The 23,483-nt window shown below is 42.3% G+C and overlaps 3 protein-coding genes across 3 annotated transcripts; 1 reads left to right on the top strand and 2 right to left on the bottom strand.

The window, feature by feature from the left end:
- The first annotated feature begins 431 nt into the window (after positions 1 to 431).
- On the top strand, positions 432 to 3,524 carry LOC135511658 (cystatin-F-like). The gene is made up of 4 exons (XM_064933142.1): positions 432 to 524; positions 1,016 to 1,173; positions 3,065 to 3,187; positions 3,348 to 3,524. Exons 1-4 carry the CDS (start codon positions 476 to 478, stop codon positions 3,432 to 3,434), a joined length of 417 nt encoding a protein of 138 aa, XP_064789214.1. The 5' UTR covers positions 432 to 475; the 3' UTR covers positions 3,435 to 3,524.
- A 708-nt stretch (positions 3,525 to 4,232) lies between these two features.
- LOC135512397 (adipocyte plasma membrane-associated protein) lies at positions 4,233 to 12,678 on the bottom strand. The gene is made up of 9 exons (XM_064934398.1): positions 12,395 to 12,678; positions 11,517 to 11,633; positions 9,870 to 9,985; positions 9,368 to 9,460; positions 8,787 to 8,906; positions 8,380 to 8,554; positions 6,978 to 7,112; positions 5,858 to 6,050; positions 4,233 to 5,483 (listed from the first exon to the last, which is right to left on the bottom strand). The coding sequence occupies exons 1-9, from the start codon at positions 12,484 to 12,486 to the stop codon at positions 5,274 to 5,276; spliced, it is 1,251 nt and encodes a 416-aa protein (XP_064790470.1). The 5' UTR covers positions 12,487 to 12,678; the 3' UTR covers positions 4,233 to 5,273.
- Positions 12,679 to 17,563: 4,885 nt separating this feature from the next.
- On the bottom strand, positions 17,564 to 22,086 carry LOC135512395 (oocyte zinc finger protein XlCOF6-like). The gene is made up of 4 exons (XM_064934397.1): positions 21,829 to 22,086; positions 21,345 to 21,602; positions 21,074 to 21,170; positions 17,564 to 20,914 (listed from the first exon to the last, which is right to left on the bottom strand). The coding sequence occupies exons 1-4, from the start codon at positions 21,973 to 21,975 to the stop codon at positions 19,116 to 19,118; spliced, it is 2,301 nt and encodes a 766-aa protein (XP_064790469.1). The 5' UTR covers positions 21,976 to 22,086; the 3' UTR covers positions 17,564 to 19,115.
- Positions 22,087 to 23,483: the final 1,397 nt, after the last annotated feature.

The raw sequence follows: 23,483 nt of genomic DNA, 5'->3' as shown, positions 1-23,483 counted from the left end.
GCGCCACTAATTGGTCTTTTCACTAATCGGATCTGAAAAAGATCTGATGCAATTGGTCAAAAGATCAATTAGTGGAAAAAAAGATCCGAATTGGGCTGCCTGTCTAAACATAAAAATTGTGCTATTACACAAGACTGTTCAAAGGGAGCTTTAAACCAATTTAAGGCCAATTCAAAATTGGTTGTGGTTCTTTTATTTTATGTACTGATTAAATATAAGTAAAGCACCACCTTTCCATGTAACACAATTAATGAAAATAATGTTCTGTTGCAAAAAGATGAGAGAATGTCAATCAAAAGATATTGAAATAATCAAACAAGTTTGTTCAGTTTTCTCTATTGGATGCACTTGTTAGTTAATTGATTGTCTTGTGGAAGTAGGCCCATGTTAGGTTTGGCGAGTCTGCAACATATGGTGGAAGTGTTGCCTTACAGGAAGTAAAATAAACAGCAGTGTTGAGAAATCTCTAACAGGCATGGGGCTGAGTTACATGCTTCTGCTCTTCTCTGGCTTGTGCTCAATTGGTAAGATCTTATTTTAATAGGATGAAATTGTCTGTGTTTAGTAGAAGTAGCATGGCATGTTTGTGAAGCCAGTTTATCTCGGTTTTCTTAGGATTGAGGATTTTTGACTACAATGTAACAATTCTAATTACTTTACCATAACCACACAATGTCTGTAATTACAAAAATGTTGAATAATGAATTGTCTTTTGATCAGTAGCAGTGCATGACCGTTAATGATTATTGTTGTGAAATAATGCAGCTGTATCCTGTTAGCGTTAGGCCCTTATAGCTTGATTTCAGTTTCTTTGTGGGGAGTTAGGTTTCTCTGCTCATGTTGGTTGACTTTATCGGTATGAGAAATATATTGTCACTTGCCTTTTGGTTACAGTTCTGACTGTCAGTTGTAGCACAGTCTTGCGTAAACTGACCTAATTCTGTGTTCATAGGAAGACCTGTCGAACCTAAAACCTAACGTTGCAAACATTTAGTGAATTAGCTTTTTTTTTCAGTCAGTTGCCAAAGGTTAGTGCCTGGCGCTCCATATAAGATCGACACAAATGACAAGGGGGTCCTAAAAGCGGCGCTTCATGGGACCAATTCATTTAACAATCAGAACAATGATGCTTTTCTCTTCAAGCCGTCTGCAATTGAAAAAGCCGAAAGACAGGTATGGAGGACTGACATTTTATACTGAAGTAGTAGTATATTGAATGTGTTGAAATAAGGATGAAAGCTATGTTGAATTGAAGTTCATGCCTCACTGGTATAGTCCAACTGCACTGCTCAAAAAAATAAAGGGAACACTTAAACAACACAATGTAACTCCAAGTCAATCACACCTCTGTGAAATCAAACTGTCCACTTAGGAAGCAACACTGACAAAGTTCACATGCTTTTGTGCAAATGGGATAGACAACAGTTGGAAATTATAGGCAATTAGCAAGACAACCCCAATAAAGGAGTGGTTCTGCAGGTGGTGACCACAGACCACTTCTCAGTTCCTATGCTTCCTGGCTGATGTTTTGGTCACTTTTGAATGCTGGCGGTGCTTTCACTCTAGTGGTAGCACGAGACGGAGTCTACAACCCACACAAGTGGCTCAGGTAGTGCAGCTCATCCAGGATGGCACATCAATGCGAGCTGTGGCAAGAAGGTTTGCTGTGTCTGTCAGCGTAGTGTCCAGAGCATGGAGGCGCTACCAGGAGACAGGCCAATACATCAGTAGACGTGTAGGAGGGCAACAACCCAGCAGCAAGACCGCTACCTCCACCTTTGTGCAAGGAGGAGCACTGCCAGAGCCTTGCAAAATGACCTCCAGCAGGCCACAAATGTGCATGTCTGTTCAAACGGTCAGAAACAGACTCCATGAGGGTGGTATGAGGGCCCGACGTCCACAGGTGGGGGTTGTGCTTACTACAGCCCAACACCGTGCAGGACGTTTGGCATTTGCCAGAGAACACCAAGATTGGAAAATTCGCCACTGGCACCCTGTGCTCTTCACAGATGAAAGCAGGTTCACACTGAGCACATGTGACAGACGTGACAGTCTGGAGACGCCGTGGAGAATGTTCTGCTGCCTGCAACATCCTCCAGCATGACCGGTTTGACGGTGGGTCAGTCATGGTGTGGGGTGGCATTTCTTTGGGGGGCCTCCATGTGCTCGCCAGAGGTAGCCTGACTGCCATTAGGTACCGAGATGAGATCCTCAGACCCCTTGTGAGACCATATGCTGGTGCGGTTGGCCCCGGGTTCCTCCTAATGCAAGACAATGCTAGACCTCATGTGGCTGGAGTGTGTCAGCAGTTCCTGCAAGAAGGCGGCATTGATGTTATGGACTGGCCCGCCCATTCCCCAGACCTGAATCCAATTGAGCACATCTGGGACATTGTGTCTCGCTCCATCCACCAACGCCACATTGCACCACAGACTGTCCAGGAGTTGGCGGATGCTTTAGTCCAGGTCTGGGAGGAGATCCCTCAGGAGACCATCCGCCACCTCATCAAGAGCATGCCCAGGCGTTGTAGGGAGGTCATACAGGCACGTGGAGGCCACACACTACTGAGCCTCATTTTGACTTGTTTTAAGGACATTACATCAAAGTTGGATCAGCCTGTAATGTGGTTTTCCACTTTAATTTTGTGTGACTCCAAATCCAGACCTCCATGGGTTGATAAATTTGATTTCCATTGATCATTTGTGATTTTTGTCAGCACATTCAACTATGTAGAGAAATAAGAATATTTCATTCGTTCAGATGTAGGATGTTATTTTAGTGTTCCCTTTATTTTTTTGAGCAGTGTAGTTCAGGGCTGCCCAACCATCTTCCTGGAGATCTACCATCCTGTGGGTTTTCAGTCCAACCCTAATTTAACACACCTGATTCTACTAATTAGCTGCTCAACCAGACCTTAACTAGCTGAATCAGATATGCCAAATTAGGGTTGGACTGAACCTACAGGACGGTAGATCTCCAGGAAGAGGGTTGGGCAGCCCTGGTATAGTTAGACTGTGCCTCCCTGGTGTAAACTTCTTCAGTTCAATGTAGCTTTCTGTTACAGATTGTCAAGGGACTCAAATACATTTTGGAAGTAGACCTCTCACGGACCGTGTGCCGCAAAAACGGATACAAAGACCCAGACCTGGCCAACTGCAAGTTCCAACCAGATGGTTTGTTGCAGCAGGTATTGTACGTTTTTAGTTTAGAAATATGATACATTATGTTGAAGCTGTATGTATAGCAATTGGGTGAATATCAGCTCTAATTTTGGCTGGCAAGTGGATCGTAGCTAAAAGTAATAACATTGGAGTGACTAAATATAATAGTGCATTTGTGTCTTTCAGACCTTCCACTGTGTCTTTGAGGTTTGGACAATGTCTTGGCTCCACTTCATGAAGACTACCTATTTTTCGTGCAGCCCATCTGACTGATCTTGAAGTTCATAAGCTGTTTCTCTCCATACATGACTGAGCATCTTCATTCCTCAAAATAAAATTGAGCCTTAACGTATAGTTTAACAATGGCTATTACTATGTCTTGAGAACCTAAAATACATTTTGGTAAACTTATCTAACCTGGTTATCCTCAAAATGGTGGACTGCTTTATCCTGTGCAAATTATACAATGAATTATAACTTATGTTTTAGAGTTAGGGTCTGCACAGACTAATACATTCTGATTAACAACACCTTTAAATCCCAAACTGGGTCATCATATCCATAGGAAAGAAAGAATAGAAAATCTGTGCTCGGGCTATCGAAACTTCTAGAGATTCCATCTGAAGGCTTGCTCCACAGGGCCTTTGTACAGAATGGGATGTGATTCTTCTTCAGCACTCTGTGACCTATATCCTTTGAAAAGCCTGGTCTATGATACAGCCTCCATCATTCAAAGGCTCATATGAAACCAGTGCAGCAGCGTCTGATCTTACTGAGTAGAGAGCCAGCAGCAGTGGAGGGGCCCCTCCTACAGAGGGCAGCCCTGGGATCAGGCTCGCTGAGTGGGGTCGGAGCTCTCAGTAACATCTTTGAAGCAGCTCCCTGTGCACCCTCTTAATGAGGCCCTTGATCTGATGAGCTCCACTGGCTCTGAGGCAGGGGAGGGTTTCTGTGTGCTCATTTCTACTGTACATTTGACGTGTCCACTGACGTGAAACTACCCCTGTCCAACTGGTTTCTCTGAAGACATGCAGTGGGGGGCGGTAGTGTATATAAACACTAGAAATGTCATTTTTATTATTAGGCAAACTGTTTTATTTCAAAGGAAGCTCAGCTGAAGGCTGGCAGCATTCAACGTTGAGCAAAAAAATTGACATTCCGTTAAGCAGTTGTGCAATATACAAAATCAGGGAAAATGATTCATACTTATTTCCTTTTTCACCACAGTATGATCAACTTGGTCTAGGATATCTAAATATACACACAAATCAGTTTAAAGTGGCACTCCTAAAATACAGATTCAGTGTTTAAGTCTATTTCTACTGATAAAATTAGGTCTGAAGTACAAGAATAACATCAGTTATTTTTAGGGGTGAGATGAGAGCTCAGTACTGAATGGTTCACAAGAAAAGTAACATTTGGCACCTAATTTCAACAAAACAGACCTGAAAAACAATGTACCTTACATGGGGATTTCTGCACAAACAATTTGGCCCAAGGAATGCTTGGTCAAAAAAAAAGCACTTGAGCTCCAAATGAAACACACCATCATACTTGTCAACAGAGGTTAAAGGGTTAATAGTTCATTGTGGGCTGATAAGACTAGAAAGGATGGATATGCATCCCAGTCAAATGTGCCTCAGTAGTGCAGCTACTTAATGAAGACTAGCCCATGTGTTCCTGAAGCTGGCGAAAAGCAATGCAAACGCAGCACATCAAGCATTAAGCCATTCCGATCAATTCCAACGTATCTGTTATTGGAAAACACTCCTTTGGGAAAGACTAGGTAGGGAGGTGTTAGGTAGGCAGAGAGCAGTCTCACAGTGTGGAACATATTGCTGTCTGATGAAAACCTATTCTCCATTTTTTTTTTTTACATATTGAAAGCGGTAACTCCCCTCAATGTACTCTGAACATTTCATGACTATAGGACCAAGAACATATATTAAAAATAGCTTCTGAAGTTTCATAATAGTATGTTTGTTAATGGGAAAATATGGCAGTTTTTTCCATTTCCTGAAAAGTTCCTGTTTTGGAGATGAGTGGTTTTCATCAGAAAGCAACACTATATGTTTTTTTTTCTCGAGACAGCGGTTGTGCTCAGCTCCCAGCTCAAACCTTGCTGAGATCCAGCTTGCAGAGGTAAGGGGAGCGGAAGGAGCCTAGGTAGAGGTGGCCGTCGTGCTCGTGTGCCTCGCTGACGTAGGCTGCCACCATGCCGTGGGGGTCATGGAAGCTACGCATGCATGCCCCGCTCTCCTGGAGCTCTATCACCAGACTGTAGCGAGGCACAAACTTCATCAGCACGTCCTGACTGAAGAGCTGCAGGGAGAGGGATGAAGGGAGAGGGGAATAGGTCTTATCACCAAAACCAGACTGAAGTAGAGATCACACAGAGACAGTCTAACAAAATGGTCTCATGGTCACAATGAATGAGGTATACTTTATGTATTCCTTCGATTTTTGTTAGGCAGGTTTCCAGCTTGCAAGATCCCAAACCCTTGTATGCAGAAACACCCAAGAAACAGACCAACAGGAATGAATACCAGACTTATAGTCACAGTAAATAGGACACGTCAATCCTCCCTTTAGTCTTTTGGTGGATTAAAATGAACTTCCATGTAAATGGACAATAAAGCTATCGTTTTACAACATATCATATAATACCACATGCTATCACATGTCATATCATCTACCTTAAATATTAGCTTCTTTATCCAGGGCTTCTGGGCCAGAAAGTCCAGCATGGAGAATCCAGGGTTGGGACGCACAGCTGACATGGCCACCCAGTACCCTCCAGAGGAGCTGCGACGGATGTTGTCAGGGAAACCAGGAAGGTTGTCAACAAACGTGTCCATTCCTCCCTTATTGAGACCTGACACATGGACCCTGCACAGACACAGTCAGAAAGAAAGTCGTGGAAATTCAGGAGATGAGGGAAAGAAAGTCCATTCTGTCATGCAGATTAAGGTTAAAATGGCTTGCCTCATGCTTATGGTATGTGTGACAGGTAACAAAGGTATTATGGGAAACAATTCAAAACATTTGACAAAACTCCTGTACGAGCAGTCTTCACAATACGTTGAAGACTGTGTTATTGAAAAACAAGCCAGCTTCAGATCTCTTAGCAGCAGCAGGGGATTTGACTCTGTCTGCATTGATAAAGCCAAAAGAAAATGCATTACTTATGACTATTATAAACCAGTTATGGGAGGGAGACAATCCACTTGCTGGGGACACCTAAAATACCATTTAATTAAAAAAATAAAAATAATTCTGCCCCATTTTTCAGGGAATCTACTTACTGATTTCTATTATGCACAGTCAGCAAATAAAAAACCTTCCCCTAACTGTCTGCATTACCATACGGGCTGAAATGAACAAACAATGAACACCTCCCACTCATTCCCCCTCACCTCCAAAACTAGTGTAAGGACAAGCCAATATAATGTCTTTCTGCTCAGGCAGCTCAGTGAAGGGGCTCTGTTACCGAGGCAACAGTGAGCTTGCATCATTTATACATGTGAGTCGTGGGAGAACTGACTGCTCCCGGCAATTTTTAAAAAGTTTGATATTACAAAGGCAACATATATTCATGAAATCTTGATAAGGGAGAGAGAAAATAATGAAAACCAGAGAAGAATTTTTTAAAAACCTGTTGGCACCAACAAATTCCGGCACCACAACAACCTAGAATCTGATGAAACATGAGATAACTGAAGAACATTTCAATCCCCTTTGGGAAGCATTTCGTCACTCGGTGCAGTAGTTAAATAAGGTTGGTTGTGTTCCTCAGGAGGATCAACTCTACAGTACCTGCGTATCCTAGCCATAGTGGTCTCAGCCACCAGCACAGACTCCTCATCGGGGAAAAGCTGGATCCCGTTGGCAAAACGAAGGTTCTCCATCAGCACGGTCACCTCCTTGGTCTCTGTGTCATATTCCAACACGCTAGAAGACAGACAAAGGGTTACATACGGACAGCTTCGCTCAGCCGTCAGTTTGTTGTCTTAATAAAGTGTTCAATTTCTTAAAAAAATATAAGGTACCTGCATTATGTATCAACACAAATGCTATCATTCTAGAAAATTCAATCTTCAAATATGACAAGGCCCGATACCAGGGGTCTCCAACAGTTCGATCGCGAGCTACCAAAAGCTTGCAGCCCACCTATGAGTAGCTCGCAGCCCACCTATGAGTAGCTCGCAGCCCACCTATGAGTAGCTCGCAGCCCACCTATGAGTAGCTCGCAGCCCACCTATGAGTAGCTCGCCAAACAATTCTGAAAGTACATGCAATTATCAAGTGTTCTACCGCAAACTGTCATAAACAAATATCACAAGTATCAGACACTGCAAGCTCCCAGCTACAATCTAACCAACCCAACACTGACATTATCCCACCCCTGGTTAGCCACTATTGGCTTAAAAAGCCAAACTCAACACAATATCTGACAATTAATTTACAGAAATACGTTCCCCAAAACCTTCTCAATTAAATGTTAACTGTAAAGTAAGCTTACCTGGCAGAAGTATATCACGAGTAAGTATATCATTTGTATCTGTTATTTGTCCATTTTGCCATGAAATGAGCAGCAACAGTACAGAACCATCGCTAGACAGGCACATTAGATGGCACATTCCTCACTCGCTAGATGAGAAATTAAAAAGGGCCAGATGTGCAATTAAAGGGGAATTACACTCCAAAATCCTTCCAGACATAAAATTAATTGTCTCCTGATTTGATTTAAGCATTGACATGGACTCAGAAGATTCCATTTCATTGTTTCTCTACAAAATTAGCATTTTGAGATTGAAAAAGTAAAATATCTAAAACCCAAAAAATAAAACTGAGAGTACATCATTTGGGAGATAAAAAAATGACATATTTTATAGGGCTTTATAGGGATTTTTAGTTGTTTATTAGCCATTAGTACCAGGTATATTGTAAGAAAACAGTGCACTACTTTCTCCTGTACACTAAGGACCTGGGAAGTGTTGCAGAGGAGAAGAGAAGAATGTGCCTATTGAAAGCTAGAAAAGAATGAGTAGCTCACAACATGTTTAATTTTTTTTAAAGTAGCTCTCATGCTACAAAAGGTTGGAGACCCCTGCCCTATATGCATATCAAATATCAATAGAAACTCTTGACGAAGTAGACAAGACCTTGCTATTAGAATGTGCTCAAGGATCTCCATATGTTCTGTGGTAACAGTTACCGTCCATCTGCTGTGGCCTCCATGATGAGATGAAGGTAGTCTCTGCGCTGCCACCTGCTGCTAGAGTCCGTGAAGTACACTTTCCTCCCATCCTGCGTTACATCCAGGTCATTGACAAAGGAGAGCCTCCGGCCCCCAACCATCTGCCCAGCAGACACCAGGTTGGTCACCTCACCTTCGTAATGAGTCAAAGAAACACTAAAATGACTTGCATAATCCAGCACTTTTATTTTGAGGATAGTATATTGAACAAAATTGGTTAAACTGAGTAAAAGGTGAAATTGTTGGAAAATCTAAAACAAATATTTAATACCTTGCAAAAAAACAAACAGGTCTTATTATTGATATTAAAATCGATCCTATAAGGAATAGAGAACTGTGATGCCATTGCTGTGTGTGCTGCTTACCTGTGACAGGGTTGACCTTGAACAGCCCCAGGTAGGCATCAGCTACAAACAGGGTGCCGTTAGGACCCACTCTGATACCCAGGGGTCGTCCACAGCTAGGCTCCTGTTCACGGGATCCATCTACAACAAAGCACATAACACAGTGGACATGTGGTGTGTAAAGTAATTTATAATTTATTGGGAGCAATTATTTCAATCATTTTGAACAGGCTAATCTGATTAATACGAGCAAATGTTTGGGTTAGAGCTTGAGTCTATTCTTGATGTCTTTTCAGTTTTGAGCCAACATGCTAGGCCTGTTGTGCATTAAGCTGTCCTTGTTGTGTAAGCAGAAAAGCAATCCATAAAGGGCATGAGTGAAATGCACCTGCTAAGAGTTGCTTATGAATGAGCATTTGAAACTCCAGTCTTGAGCAATGGGAACTGTTGGGTCATTTGTCTAAATCATGTCATGTTGAGGGTAGAGACAACATTGTGTAATGAAAGGTTAAGAAATCAGATGGACACACAAGATGGACACGCAATCAGATGGACACACAGTGTGTGAGTAACCAGTTAGTCAAAGCCCCTCTCTCACTTACCACAGGGTGGCTTGCCAAGTCTGGCTATAACAGTGATGCTCTTGCCCTCAATCTTCACTATCTTTCCATCAGCCGTACCAGTGTAAATCAAATCTATAGAGAGAGAGCGAGAGAGAGAGATAAACAATCAAAATGTGCATGTTGAAACTGGTCAAACGCAAAGGCAATATGTTGGACATCAGCATAGAACAACCGTTGCAGAGGTAAACTAATAATGCACAAGTCAAATCAAAGGTGACAATGTGTCATGCCAAATATCTGTCCGTCACTAAGACCCACAGGGTATGTGCAGATTTGGAAACTTAAGCATCTGCTATTATTGGTCAACACAGCCATCCAGACAGTATTACCCCAGCATTGCCCCCTCAACTTTGAACTATCAGACTGCTGTCACTGTGAAATCACCACAAATTACACAAGCCCCAAACAAACTGGGTGAAAGACATGAAAGACATTGTCATGTGGCGAGACTCCAGCTGGAATACTCTAGTCCCATACTGACCTCCAAAGTTAGCGATAGACTCTGGGCCAACAAGCTGGTCCTCAAACAGCCGCTGTGCCTCCCTCAGCTTAAAGTTGGGCTCGTAACAGCCAGACATAAGGGGCGGCTCATTGAGGCTGAAAAGACAAGAGGAAAGAAATGAGGAAAAAAAAATCAAAAAGAGCCTAAGGGAAAATTGCAACCGTGCATTCAAACTTTGAGCCGAGTGCCTCATCAATCTTTCTTCAATCAATAATTAAGCAATTACTGAACAAGTCATGTTTGGCTAAGCATTTTGTCTTTGCATCAGAACATCTAGGCCTACATGATCAATTCTATTGATAAGGGATGACTGAAACCATTCTACATACTGACTATATACTACATAATATGTATGCTCTACAAGTAGTATAGGCCTAGTCATTCAGTGGAGTGAGATCTGTGAGAAGGACTAGTACATAATAGTTTCCAAAAACCGATTTCCAGAAAGTTGAAAAGTAAGCAGAAATGTTGACTATGCAGACTGATTCTAAAGTATCTTGCTGTAAAGCTGATTAAACAGTCTTAAGCAGGAAGTACCAGTGACTCGCTATACTACAGGACTGTTTTGCTAGCACAGACTGGAATATGTTCCGGGATTCATCCAATGACATTGAGGAATACACCACCTCAGTCATCGACTTCATCAACAATTGCATCAATGACGTCGTCCCCACAGTAACTGTACGTACATATCCCAACCAGAAGCCATGGATTACAGGCAACATCTGCATCGAGCTAAAGGCTAGAGCTGCCGCTTTCAAGGAGCGGGAGACTAATCTGGACGCTTATAAGAAATCTCGCTATGCCCTCAGACGAACCATCAAACACAAAGCTGCTGGGCCAGATGTTTTACTAGGACGTGTACTCAAAGCATGAGTGGACCAACTGTCAAGTGTCTTCACTGACATTGTTCAACCTCTCCCTAACCACCATAGTCCCTGTGCCCAAGGAAGTGAAGGTAACCTGCCTAAATTATTACCACCAGGTGGCATTCACGTCTGTAGCCATGCCGTGCTTTGAAAGGCTGGTCATGACTCACATCAACAGCATCCTCCCAGACACCCGAGACCCACTCCAATTCGCATACCGCCCCAACAGATCCACAGATGACGCAATCTCAATCACACTCCACACCGCCCTTTCTCACCTGGACAAAAGGAACACCTATGTGTGAATGCTGTTCATCGACTACAGCTCAGCGTTCAACACCATAGTGCCCATTAAGCTCATCACTAAGCTAAGGACTCTGGGACTAAACACCTCCCTCTGCAACTGGATCCATAAAATTGTCAGAGACTCCAGTCACCCAAGTTATAGACTGTTTTCTCTGCTACCACACAACAAGCGGTACCGAAGCGTCAAGTCTAGGACCAAAAGGCTCCTCTACAGCTTCTACCCCGAAGCCATTAGACTACTGAACAATTCATAACAATCGCCACCGGACAATTTACATTGACACCACCTAATTGCTCCTGTAAGTCGCTCTGGATAACAGCGTCTGCTAAATGACTAAAATGTAAATGTCAACATTCCTTGAAGTCAATACGTTTCTGAGACATTAGAGTGAACATGATTCTAAAGAACAGGAGAAAAAAGAGAGAAGGATTTCAATTCTTGACAGCTCACCTAAGCAGCTCAGGGTGAATAGGAGACTCAAGCAGAAAAAAGACTACAAGCATTGGAAGGATCAGGCATCCTCCCAGGGTCACCAGGATCACACGGAATACCTTTCCACTATAGGTACTGGGAAAAACAAAACAGATAAATTAAACACTTTTTTAAATACAGCTGAGGAAATGTTTCCTCTCTCAAATTCATAGACAGGGCACGAGATGCAACGACTGACAGACTCTGACATTCATATGATATATATATTTATACATTGTCGGTTTACGTTGTTGTTAAACAATGGCATAGGCCTATAACCTTTATATTTGAGGTTATAAGTTACGATAGTTGTGTCCTCAGGCATAGGCCTAAGTTACATTCTTCAAGAATCAATGAGTATATCGAACCGATTCCCAGATCCCAGACTAAAGCTTTAATCTCAATATGTTATTGGGTGTTTGAAGAGATCCATGAACTCTGGTCAGCAGTGGATAATACAGTACTCAAAACATACACATAGAATGCACATGTATCTATTTTCAGAAGGAAAGCATCTATGAAAAACCTGAATAGGCCTTACTACCAGTAGCCTACACTAAGTGCACGCTGGTCAACGCTCTCTCCACTTATTACTGACTGTTTGGTTCATACCATGCATGCATAATGCAAAGTAATTGCATATTCAGTCCATCCACTTTTACCTTTAGTCAGAGAGTGTACAACTGACCTAGATATGGATTGTTTACCTCTGCATCTGCCATCAGCTAGGAAGCGCAAATGAGAATCATGCAGTCTAATACACAGTGGTTGATTGTGCATCGTTGCGTGATGCAATACTACAGTAGCAAGGACATCAGCATCTCATGTTAATATCAATACTGAGTAAGATAGCTTACCTGGTGCCCTTGTATTGAGGTTCCTGTAATTCGTCTGTGATGATCTGTGGTCTGTTCAGTCTCCTGAACCGCAGTCCCTCTGGCTCATTCATAATGAAATGAGACTTCTTCTACTATGACTCTATTACCCAAGAATGATGTTTAAAATAAGAAGCTCGCTACATGAGTAGGTTGATCATTTGATTGGTTGTAAAGACAGACAAATACAGGATATCGTAGTGATATCTACAGTATACGACGAGCTTTCCGAGTGGACACCTTTTTCGCAATACGCATTTTTTTCTTCTACGTCAGCGACAGCTGCTGTCTCTAGATCATTGATGTTCAACGCCACCTTCTGTTGTGGAGTGTGCATTACAGACCCTTTTGGAACGTCATATTGCCAGAGATAAATAAAATAAAATGTTATTTGTCACATGCGCCGAATACAATAAGTGTAGACCTTACAGTGAATTGCTTACTTACAAGCCCTTAACCAACAATGCAGTTTTAAGAAAATACCTACACAAAAAGTAAGAGATAAGAAAAACAAATAATTAAAGAGCAGCAGTAAATAACAATAGCGGGGTTATATACAGGGGTACCCATACAGAGTCAATGTGTCAATCTGCGGGGGCACTGGTGTTGAGGTAATTGAGGTAATTATGTACATGCATGTAGGGTTATTAAAGTGGCTATGTATAGATAATAACAGAGAGTAGCAGCACCATGGGGGGTTCAAATAGTCTGGGTAGCCATTTGATTAGCTGTTCAGGAGTCTTATGACTTGTGGGTAGAAGCTCTTTAGGAGCCTCTTGGACCTAGACTTGGTGCTCCGGTACCACTTGCCGTGCGGAAGCAGAGAGGGCAGTCTATGACTAGGGTGGCTGGAGTCTTTGACTTTTTAGGGCCTTCCTATGACACTGCCTGGTAGAGAGGTCCTGGATGGCAGGAAGCTTGACCCTGGTGATGTACTGGGCTGTACTCACTACCCTCTGTAGTGCCTTGCGGTCGGAGGCTGAGCAGTTGCCATTCGAGGCAGTGATGCAACCCGTCAGGATGCTCTCAATGTTGTAGCTGTAAAGCCTTTTGAGGATCTGAGGACCCATGCCAAATATTTTCAGATGCTGGATATAATTACGAGATGCTGGTGTCTCCGCCCTAACAATCAGATTCGTCGACCGTAGAGCAGAACAGCAGAACTCTCTTTGGATTGGTGGATACATTTCGTTATTTAAATACCTTTTGAATATTCTATTAGGGGTGTTGACGTCAACCACCTGTATTCAATGGAGAGTGATATGCCATGCTATTACCATGAATATGTATCACAGGAGGTTGGTGGCACCTTAATTGGGGAGGACAGGCTCGAGCAGAACAGTATCAAATACATCAAACAGATGGTTTGATGCCATTCCATTTGCTCCGTTCCAGCCATTATTCTATGTCGTCAACGCCTCAGCAGCCTGCATAGACTGTTTCGACCTCTGATATAAGATGCTTTTCTCAAAATTGCCGCGATGTGACTTGCATCACACTTATCAGTACACTCGTAACAACCTAAGCACTACGAAACTTCTATTAGATCAAATGAGCCTCACCTATCAAGATAGCAATTCATTTTTTCCTTGACTAAATTCAGCACTCTCTCATTGCCCATTCCCTGTGGTGATACTGATGATTTGTTCCCCGACGTGACCACTAGATGACGCTATAGGCCTACTCCAGGGGTGAACGTAAGGAGGGAATTTCTGGTACTGCATCCCTGCAAAATAAAGATAAAAACGTAAAAAATCTGGCCAACTGACAATCGCCAAATGTCATTAGGTCAACACTTTTTGGCGTTTTGTGTAAAAGATGTCTGTTTCCATTCATCACTGTTTGGAGGCTGTAAATATGTTGTGAGTGGATGAACGTGAGCGGGTAGCCTAGTAAAGGAGCCCTTTGAAGTGATTGTTTGACAATCAGATGGAAACTGGTTGTGTTTATTCAACAGTAAAAGGTAATACATTTTAAAAGTTAAATGATAAATCTTTACGACTAGGCCCACAGAGATCTTATTGAATTAATAGGGATTCTATACGTAATTCTAGGATTAGGTACATAAGAAATGTTGGTGCATGAGGTCCCATATCGGGATGACATCACATCTACTTTCACCCCTGGCCTATTCCATCTAGCCACAATGGTAGAAACATAAACAAACCACTTTCTTAATAATTAATGACCTGCTTAACATGAACAGATTTTGGGCAGAGTATATAAACCCTTTCGCTTCGCCTTCTTCTCTGATATCACCTGACGCAAACTTCCTTGCCCCATGGCCATGAATGTTTACATGTGACACTGGCAATGTCCCAATTATATCTCTCCCTCCCAAAGTGGGCACTTGTTCACTTTCCTTCACTGATTCGAAAGGAAATGACTGGTATAACACATGTGGGGGAAACCCATATCTCTACAATTCCAATGCATTTAGATTTGTGGGAAGAAGTTCATGAGTAGTGAACGAGTGCACACTTCCCACATTTTGGGCAGATTTTCTACATTTTGGTTTTGAAAAGTGCATCATCAGGGAATGGGGTATGCTACTTTAGATTCCATTGTGTTTTGTATTTTTGTTCATTTTCGCAGGTTTTGTGGATGGTAACGTTAAAGGGGCAATCTGCAGTTGCTTCATCCATTTTTGGACTCATAAATTAATGATATGTACCTATTTATTCATGAAGAATATAGATTATAAATGCCTCATGAGCAAAAATACATTTTTTTTACTCCTATGTTTATACACAAAGTAAATGAAAACACTGTATAGCCTCAAAACATGGTTAAAACTATCATATTGGTATTATGGATGCTCACTCCTCGCATCCATAGCTCTGTCTATGAATTTAAGAGTGATAACATTTCTCCATCCCCATCCCTCAGCTTTTTGCCAAAACTGTGAACACTTTGTTGTTGTTTCAACTGTGGATTGCTCCTTTAAGCAACTGTGATGTCACAATGCACATACTCCTGGGGTGACTCCGGTAGCGTTCTCTTGCTCAGACTTAGCATGTGTCAACCAATGGTTGCGTGCCATGTCATCGACTGTGTCATTGACTGACAGGTTACTGTAACATTTGATGTGATTAGGTGACACGTAAAATATCTATCCAGGTGTTGTAAGATCTGGCACGTGTCAGCAACACCTGGGCAGAGGAATGTGCCCATTATTTGCTGTTGCAGAGCAGTTCAAACTGCCAGTAGGGGAAGTAACAGTCTGACTGGTCCTCCACCCTGGAGTTCAACAGCAGGTGGAGATCTTTGGCTTCACTGATTAAGTCTGCCCAGAGCATCCTAAAATGAGTGATGCTGGAGGTAGGCTGCTCTACAGTAACTCTCTCCTGCAGGGTGACAACCTCCTTGCACCTAGGGAAGAGGGCAAAGGGCAGGAGAAGTCTCTGCACTGACAGGGGTTCCCTCAGAGCATTTTAAATAGCCAGTAGGGGAAGCAGCAACTTGACCGATCGTCCACCCTGGAGTTCCTCTTCCAGAGACCTTCAGCTTTGACTCTGAGATAGCCTCGCAGAACATTGAGTCTCTTTGTCATGGCCAAGGTCTCCACCTCAGCCACCGCAAGCAGTCTCGTCTATGACGAGCTCAGCCGCCTCAAGCCGAGTCTCCTCCATGACGGGCTGGTTGATCCAAGGGGGAGGCCACGGTTGCTGTCTGCTCCCTGTAAATGCAGGGCAGAATCTGGTCAATGCACCCAGAAATTAGTGACTGGGCAGATCTGTCCCGGTTCAGTTGCAAATTAAGCTAAATGACCAAATTACCTTGTTTCAGACTCGTTTTATACAGTTTCAACTGACGTCACGATAGCATAATGACATAATAACCTTTTTCGCCTTTTTTTAGGGTGTAGATCAGCTTTAATATTGCAAATAGATTGTGGCTTCCATCATTGTAATTGTCTGCATCATTTCCAATCCCCCATATACACTACCGTTCAAAAGTTTGAAGTCACTTAGAAATGTTCTTGTTTTCCATGAAAACATACATGAATTTCAAAATGAATAGGAAATATAGTCAAGACGTTGACAAGGTCATAAATAATGATTCAAACTTTGCTATCGCCAAAGAATCCTCCATTTGCAGCAATTCCAGCCTTTGCAGTCCTTTGGCATACCAGTTGTCATTTTGTTGAGGTAATCTGAAGAGATTTCACCCCATGCTTCCTGAAGCACCTCCCACAAGTTGGAGTGGCTTGATGGGCTCTTCTTACGGTCAAGCTGCTCCCACAACAGCTCAATAGAGTTGAGATCCGGTGACTGTGCTGCCCATTTCGTTATAGACAGAATACCAGCTGACTGCTTCTTCCCTAAATAGTTATTTCATAGTTTGGAGCTGTGCTTTGGGTCATTGTCCTGTTGTAGGAGGAAATTGGCTCCAATTAAGCACCGTCCACAGGGTATAGCATGGCATTGCAAAATGGAGTGATAGCCTTCCTTCTTCAAGATCCATTTTACCCTGTACATATCTCCCACTTTACCACCAACAAAGCACCCCCAGACCATCACACTGCCTCCACCATGCTTGACAGATGGCATCAAGCACTCCTCCAGCATCCTTTCATTTTTTCTGCATCTCACAAATGTTCTTCTTTCTGATCCGTTCACCTCAAACTTAGATTCGTCTGTCCATAACATTTTTTTCCAATCTTCCTCTGTCCAGTGTCTGTGTTCTTTTGCCCATCTTTTTATTGTATTTTTATTGGCCAGTCTGAGATATGGCTTTTTCTTTGCAACTCTGCCTAGAAGGCCAGCATCCCAGAGTTGCCTCTTCACTGTTGATGTTGAGACTGGTGTTATACGGGTACTATTTAATGAAGCTGCCAGTTGAGGACTTGTGAGGCGTCTGTTTCTCAAACTAGACACTCTAATGTACTTGTCCTCTTGCTCAGTTGTGCACCGGGGCCTCCCACTCCTCTTTCTATTCTGGTTAGCGCCAGTTTGAGCTGTTCTATGAAGGGAGTAGTACACAGCGTTGTACGAGATCTTCAGTTTCTTGGCAATTTCTCACATGGAATAGCCATCATGTCTCAGAACAAGAATAGACTGACGAGTTTCAGAAGAAAGTTCTTTGTTTCTAGCCATTTTGAGCCTGTAATCAAACCCACAAATGCTGATGCTCCAAATACACAATTAGTCTAAAGGCCAGTTTTATTGCTTCTTTAATCAGAACAGTTTTCAGTTGTGCTAACAATTGCAAAAGTGTTTTCCAATGATCAATTAGCCTTTTAGAATGACAAACTTGCCATTGGATGTTGATAATGGGCCTCTGTACGCCTATGTAGATATTCCATTAAAAAATCAATTTAAAAAATCTGCCATTTCCAGCTACAATAGTCATTTACAACATTAACAATAACTACACTGCATTTCTGATCAATTTGATGTTATTTAATGGACAAAAAAAATGTGCTTTTCTTTCAAAAACAAGGAAATTTCTAAGTGACCCCAAACTTTTGAACGGTAGTGCATATTCTTTTGTAAATATATAAAATATATAGTGCATTCGGAAAGTATTCAGACCCCCTGACTTTTTCCAAATGTTGTTTTAAGTTAGCCTTATTCTAAAATGGATGAATACATTTTTTTTTTAATCATCAATCTACACACAATACCCCATAATGACAAAGCGAAAACAGGCTGTTAGAAATATCTTATTTACATAAGTATTCAAACCCTTTGCTATGAGACTTGAAAGTGAGCTCAGGTGCATCCTGTAGCATCGAAAGTCCCTAAGAACACAGTGGCCTCCATCATTCTGAAATGGAAGAAGGTTGGAACCACCAAGACTCTTCCTAGAGCTGGCCGCCCGGCCAAACTGAACAATCGGGGGAGAAGGGCCTTCGTTAGGGACGTGATGAAGAACCCGATGATCGCTCTGACAGAGCTCTAGACTTCCTCTGTGGAGATGGGAGAACCTTCCAGAAGGACAACCATCTCTGTAGCACTCCACCAATCAGGCCTTATGCTAGAGTGGCCAGACGGAAGCCACTGCTCAGTAAAAGGCACGGCATATATATATATATATATATAAACATTCTAGTGGTTGCAAGAATTTTGTATCATCATTTAAATTGAAAAACTCAAAGTTCTGAATATTTTTTACTGAATATCTTTAAACTCACAACATTAGTTAAGCCTACATTAAAGGACACCTTTTCTTTGGTTCAACTGAACAGCGACATGGGTAACACACACATATATATATATATATAATTTGATTCTAAGTAGATTTATTTAATTCAGATTTACAGGGACAAAACACAAGTCAAACACCTCTTGTTACCTGAGTTGTAAAAAGGAGCAAATGTATTGCAACATACTGTAAAATACTCATGCTGCAACATTACTGGTGCAATTGGGTTGAAATATGGAAATGCTAAATTCATATTACACACATATAATAACATAGTAGTACTTATCATTAGACTTGGCCCAGGTTACCTGAGAGACATGATGATAGCAACAGTGATGCAAATTTCAACCCATCCTAATAACATCAGGGGGAATCCATGGAAGGACCATGGACGTACAGTAGAAGGCTTGCATTGTCATTTATACAGCTTGTGTAATAGCTAGATATTCTAGAATTATAATTGCTACATGGATTTGCAACATTCATAGCATTTTTTTGCAAAGCAGCTCCAGTTAGTCAGGTGTTGTGGTATTGTGCCATTATTCAAACATTATTACAGTACTTGTGAGAGTTTCCCAACAGTCACTTCTACTATTTGTTCTTGAACTTCAATACACTTGTGTTCCTTCAGATTTCTCATACAGGAGAAGCTCTTCCTGCATTTGGAGCAGTTGTATGGTTTTTCCCCAGTGTGCACTTGCCGGTGAGCCTTGAGATTGTTCGCTTGGCTGAAAGTCTTCCCACACAAAATGCAGAGAAACGGTTTCTCCCCAGTGTGCACGCGTTTGTGGCGAACAAGGTTCTGTGCAAAACTGAAGCTCTTCCCACACAGGTCACAGGTATGTGGCCTCTCTCCAGTGTGAGTGCGTAGGTGAAGATTGAGGAAACGCTGTTTGGCGAACTGCTTCTCACACATGGTGCAGCTGAATGGTTTCCCCTCAGTGTGAATGAGCCGGTGAGCGTTATAGTAACTCAGGGAACTGTACCCTTGTTCACATATATCACAGGTAAACGTCTTCTTGCCTGTGTGGACCCGACGATGAGTTTTGAGATTGGTAGCAGTGTGGAAATTCTTCCCGCATTCTTCACAAGAGTGAGTTTTTTTCTCTGTGTGTGTCACCTGGTGCCTTTTCAGATAGTTTGCAGACCGGTAGCATTTTCCACACTCTAAGCAGTCATAGGGTTTGTCCCCACTGTGTATCTTCTGGTGGATCATCAGCGAACTCTTCTGGTTGAAGCTCTTTCCACATACGTCACATACAAACGTTTTCTCACCTGTGTGAATGCGCTGGTGGACTTTGAGATGACTAGCTTGAGTGAAACTCTTCTGGCATATGTCACAGGAGAACGCTTTAACACCAGAGTGAGTCTGCTGGTGTCTGCGGAGGTTAGGCGCTAAACTAAAACATTTGCCACAGATCTCACAGCTAAATGCTTTCTCACCAGTGTGAACTACGTGGTGGGTATTAAGGGCACTTTTCAGGCTGAAGCCTTTTCCGCATTGGTCACACATGTAGGGCTTCTCTCCGGTGTGGGTCCTTCGGTGAGCCTTGAGGCCACTTCTCTGGCTGAATCTATTGCCACATATGTCACAGCTGAAAGGTCTCTCTCCTTTGTGTACAGTCAGCACGTGTACATTTAAACTCCGTCTAGCTGTAAAAGACTTCCCACACGCTGTACACTTAAATGGTCTTTCTCCTGTGTGTACACCCTGGTGTACTACCATATCTCTCTGCCTGGCAAAAACCTTCCCACACTGAGAGCACTTGAATCTCTTCTCTCCTCTGTGTACAGCTATCCTGTGAGCTTTGAGGCTACATTTGGCAGGGAAAGCCTTAGCACACAAAGTACATCTTAATACCTTCGCTTTCTCTCCTTTGAAAACCACCTGGTGTTCTTTAAGCTGGCTCTGGGTGCCAAATATCTTCCCGCAGTATGTGCACTTGAATCGCTTCTCCCTTTTGTGGACTATAACGTGGTGTACTTTGAGACTGCACTTTGCTGTAAAGCCCTTCCCACAATGTGTACACTTAAATGGCCTCTCACCTGTGTGGACAACCTGGTGGGCTTTCAGGTTACTTAGTTTACTAAAAGCCTTCCCACACTGTACACAGCTTAAACATTTGTCTCCTTTGACAGATTTCTGGCCCTGGGTGCGTCTCACTGCACGCAGTCTCATTTGACGTACTGTGGGAGCCGCCATCTTAGCATCATTGGATATGTCTGTGGGCACAGCAGGCTCTAAGTCTTGGTCATCTTGGGCCTTTGCTGGTGAGAGTTGTGTAGTAATCTCCTCCTCTAAGTTGCGTTCAATAGTAGCATCCTCCCCATCCTCTGTCCTGGATTCTCCATCTGGGCAGTAGACATTCCATATTAATATCACTGCTGTTGTGCTGCAGTTTCAGCATTTCATTTAAACTTTCGAAGTTGTGAATATAAGATGTAATGCAGTCAGTTGTCTACATTCAGACTATTCTGAACGTATTGAAAGGTAACTTCATAACTGCTTACCTGTGTGCTCATGTGTGTGTCCTGTCTGGGTGTCCTGTTGCAGGGTACCCTCCTTCAAGGTGATCCATTCAGCACATTCCTCCTCCGTCTCTGAAGACTAGATGTGAAATAATAAATCAGTGGAAAGTATCCTTCCCCAAACACACTCTCTCTCTATCTCTCTCTCTCACCTCTAACATAGGCTAGCTACATTCCTTAAATAGCAACTAATTTGCATCCTATTCATATTCAAGATATTGGTGACCAGTGATATGGATATATGGGAGCTTACCGTGCCACTGTTGACTTCAGACAAGCGCACAAATTTAGTCAGGTCTTTTCCTTGGGTCTTCCTGTCCTCTGCATCCACCTCTCCAAGCCCTCCAGTCGACCTCAGGTCATCATCCATCACCTGGAGATTCTCCTTCAGAACCGGATTATCTCTCTGACACACAGACACTTGCAGACGCAGAGAAGCTGTATCCTCATCTATGAGACTAATGATTTTTTGCATGGCCTCTTTGCACAATCTCTTCATGGTGGCAGACAGCTGTATATGGAGAAGACACAAACATATGACACTGACTCTTTTCTTAACTTCTGAGCTAGCTAGTCTCAATGACAATTTTCTGACCCAAGACATGACATAATAATGTCAAACAAACAATTAAGGTTAGCTACCCATACAATTTATCCTATGTAACACACACGTCCGTGCCAACACAATGCAGGCTGGTTAGCTAGGCAAATGTAAACTCTGCTTGTGACCCACTTACCTCAGTCCCAGGGCCCGTGCACTGCCTCTGTGACTCGGTGTAAACGTTTTGACTCGTGCACTCATCCATCAATTTACTTATTTCCACCACGGCTGCATTTACTAAAAGCCTCATGACGGTGGCCAGTTGATCCTTTAAACGTGACATTTTCCCTGAGATTTAAAAGCCTACATTTAGGCAAATATAACGTTATGATTACGCAGCAGATGGTGTCACATTGTAGTTCACTGGCTAACTATTTCATTCAACAAGATGACATCAGCATCTCGTCAACAACAATGGAAAAGTACTTCCGGGGTTTCTTCTTCTTTGATGAGGTTAACGGAAGTTGAATTCCAACGTGTTGCATTACCGCCACCTACTAGACTGGAGTACAACTCCCTTATACTTTGGTTAAAAAAATATAAATAAAAAAATATAAATACTCTACCAAACACTAAAATCACAAAACAAATGTTAAAAAATCAATAAAATAAAAATAACACCATCCTACTCCACTATTTAAATATATTTAGTCCTACCTCATGCCAACCTGAAATAGATGGGACTTCACCACTTAACACACCCTGTAACTCTTCTGATGTCAAGTCTTGCATACCCAAATACTTCTCTGCAGCTGCCACCACAACCTCAGTTTTCTGCAAAATACATTCCAACCCTGCAGTAAAGTTGAAAACCATTGCTATAAATGCTAAAAATCAAATTTTCCTGAAACATACCGTTGAGGTCGGAAGTTTACATACACTTAGGTTGGAGTCATTAAAACTCATTTTTCAACCACTCCACACATTTCTTGTTAACAAACTATAGGTTTGGACATCTACTTTGTGCATAACACAAGTCATTTTTCCAACAATTGCTTACAGACAGATTATTTCACTTATAATTCACTGCATCACAATTCCAGTGGGTCAGAAGTTTACATCCACTAAGTTGACTGAGCCTTTAAACAGATTGCAAAATTACAGAAAATGATGTCATGACTTTAGAAGCTTCTGATAGGCTAATTGACATAATTTGAGTTAATTGGTGGTGTACCTGAGGATGTATTTCAAGGCCAACCTTCAAACTCAGTGCCTCTTTGCTTGACATGAGAAAATCAAATGAAATCAGCCAAGACCTCAGAAAGGAAATTGTAGACCTTCACAAGTCTGGTTCATCCTTGGGAGCAATTTCCAAAAACCTGAAGGTACCACGTTCATCTGTACAAACAATAGCACACAAGTATAAACACCATGGGACCACACAGTCGTCATACCGCTCAGGAAGGAGACGCGTTCTGTCTCCTAGAGATGAACGTACTTTGGTGCGAAAAGTGCAAATCAATCTCAGAACAACAGCAAAGGACATTGTAAAGATGGTGGAGGAAACAGGTACAAAAGTATCTATATCCACAGTAAAATGAGTCCTATATTCACATAATCTGAAAGGCCGCTCAGCAAGGAAGAAGACACTGCTCCAAATCCGCCATAAAAAAAGCCAGACTATGTTTTGCAACTGCACATGGGGACAAAGATTGTACTTTTTGGAGAAATGTCCTCTGGTTTGATGAAACAAAAATAGAACTGTTTTGCCATAATGACCATCGTTATGTTTGGAGGAAAAAGGGGGAGGCTTGCAAGCCAAAGAAAAGCATGGGATGTTTAAAGCTTGGG

Source organism: Oncorhynchus masou, chromosome 24 (genome assembly GCF_036934945.1).
Source record: "Oncorhynchus masou masou isolate Uvic2021 chromosome 24, UVic_Omas_1.1, whole genome shotgun sequence".
NCBI classification, from domain to species: domain Eukaryota; kingdom Metazoa; phylum Chordata; class Actinopteri; order Salmoniformes; family Salmonidae; genus Oncorhynchus; species Oncorhynchus masou.
Note: the sequence above shows the minus strand (reverse complement) of the source record. Positions and strands in the feature narration are given on the sequence as shown.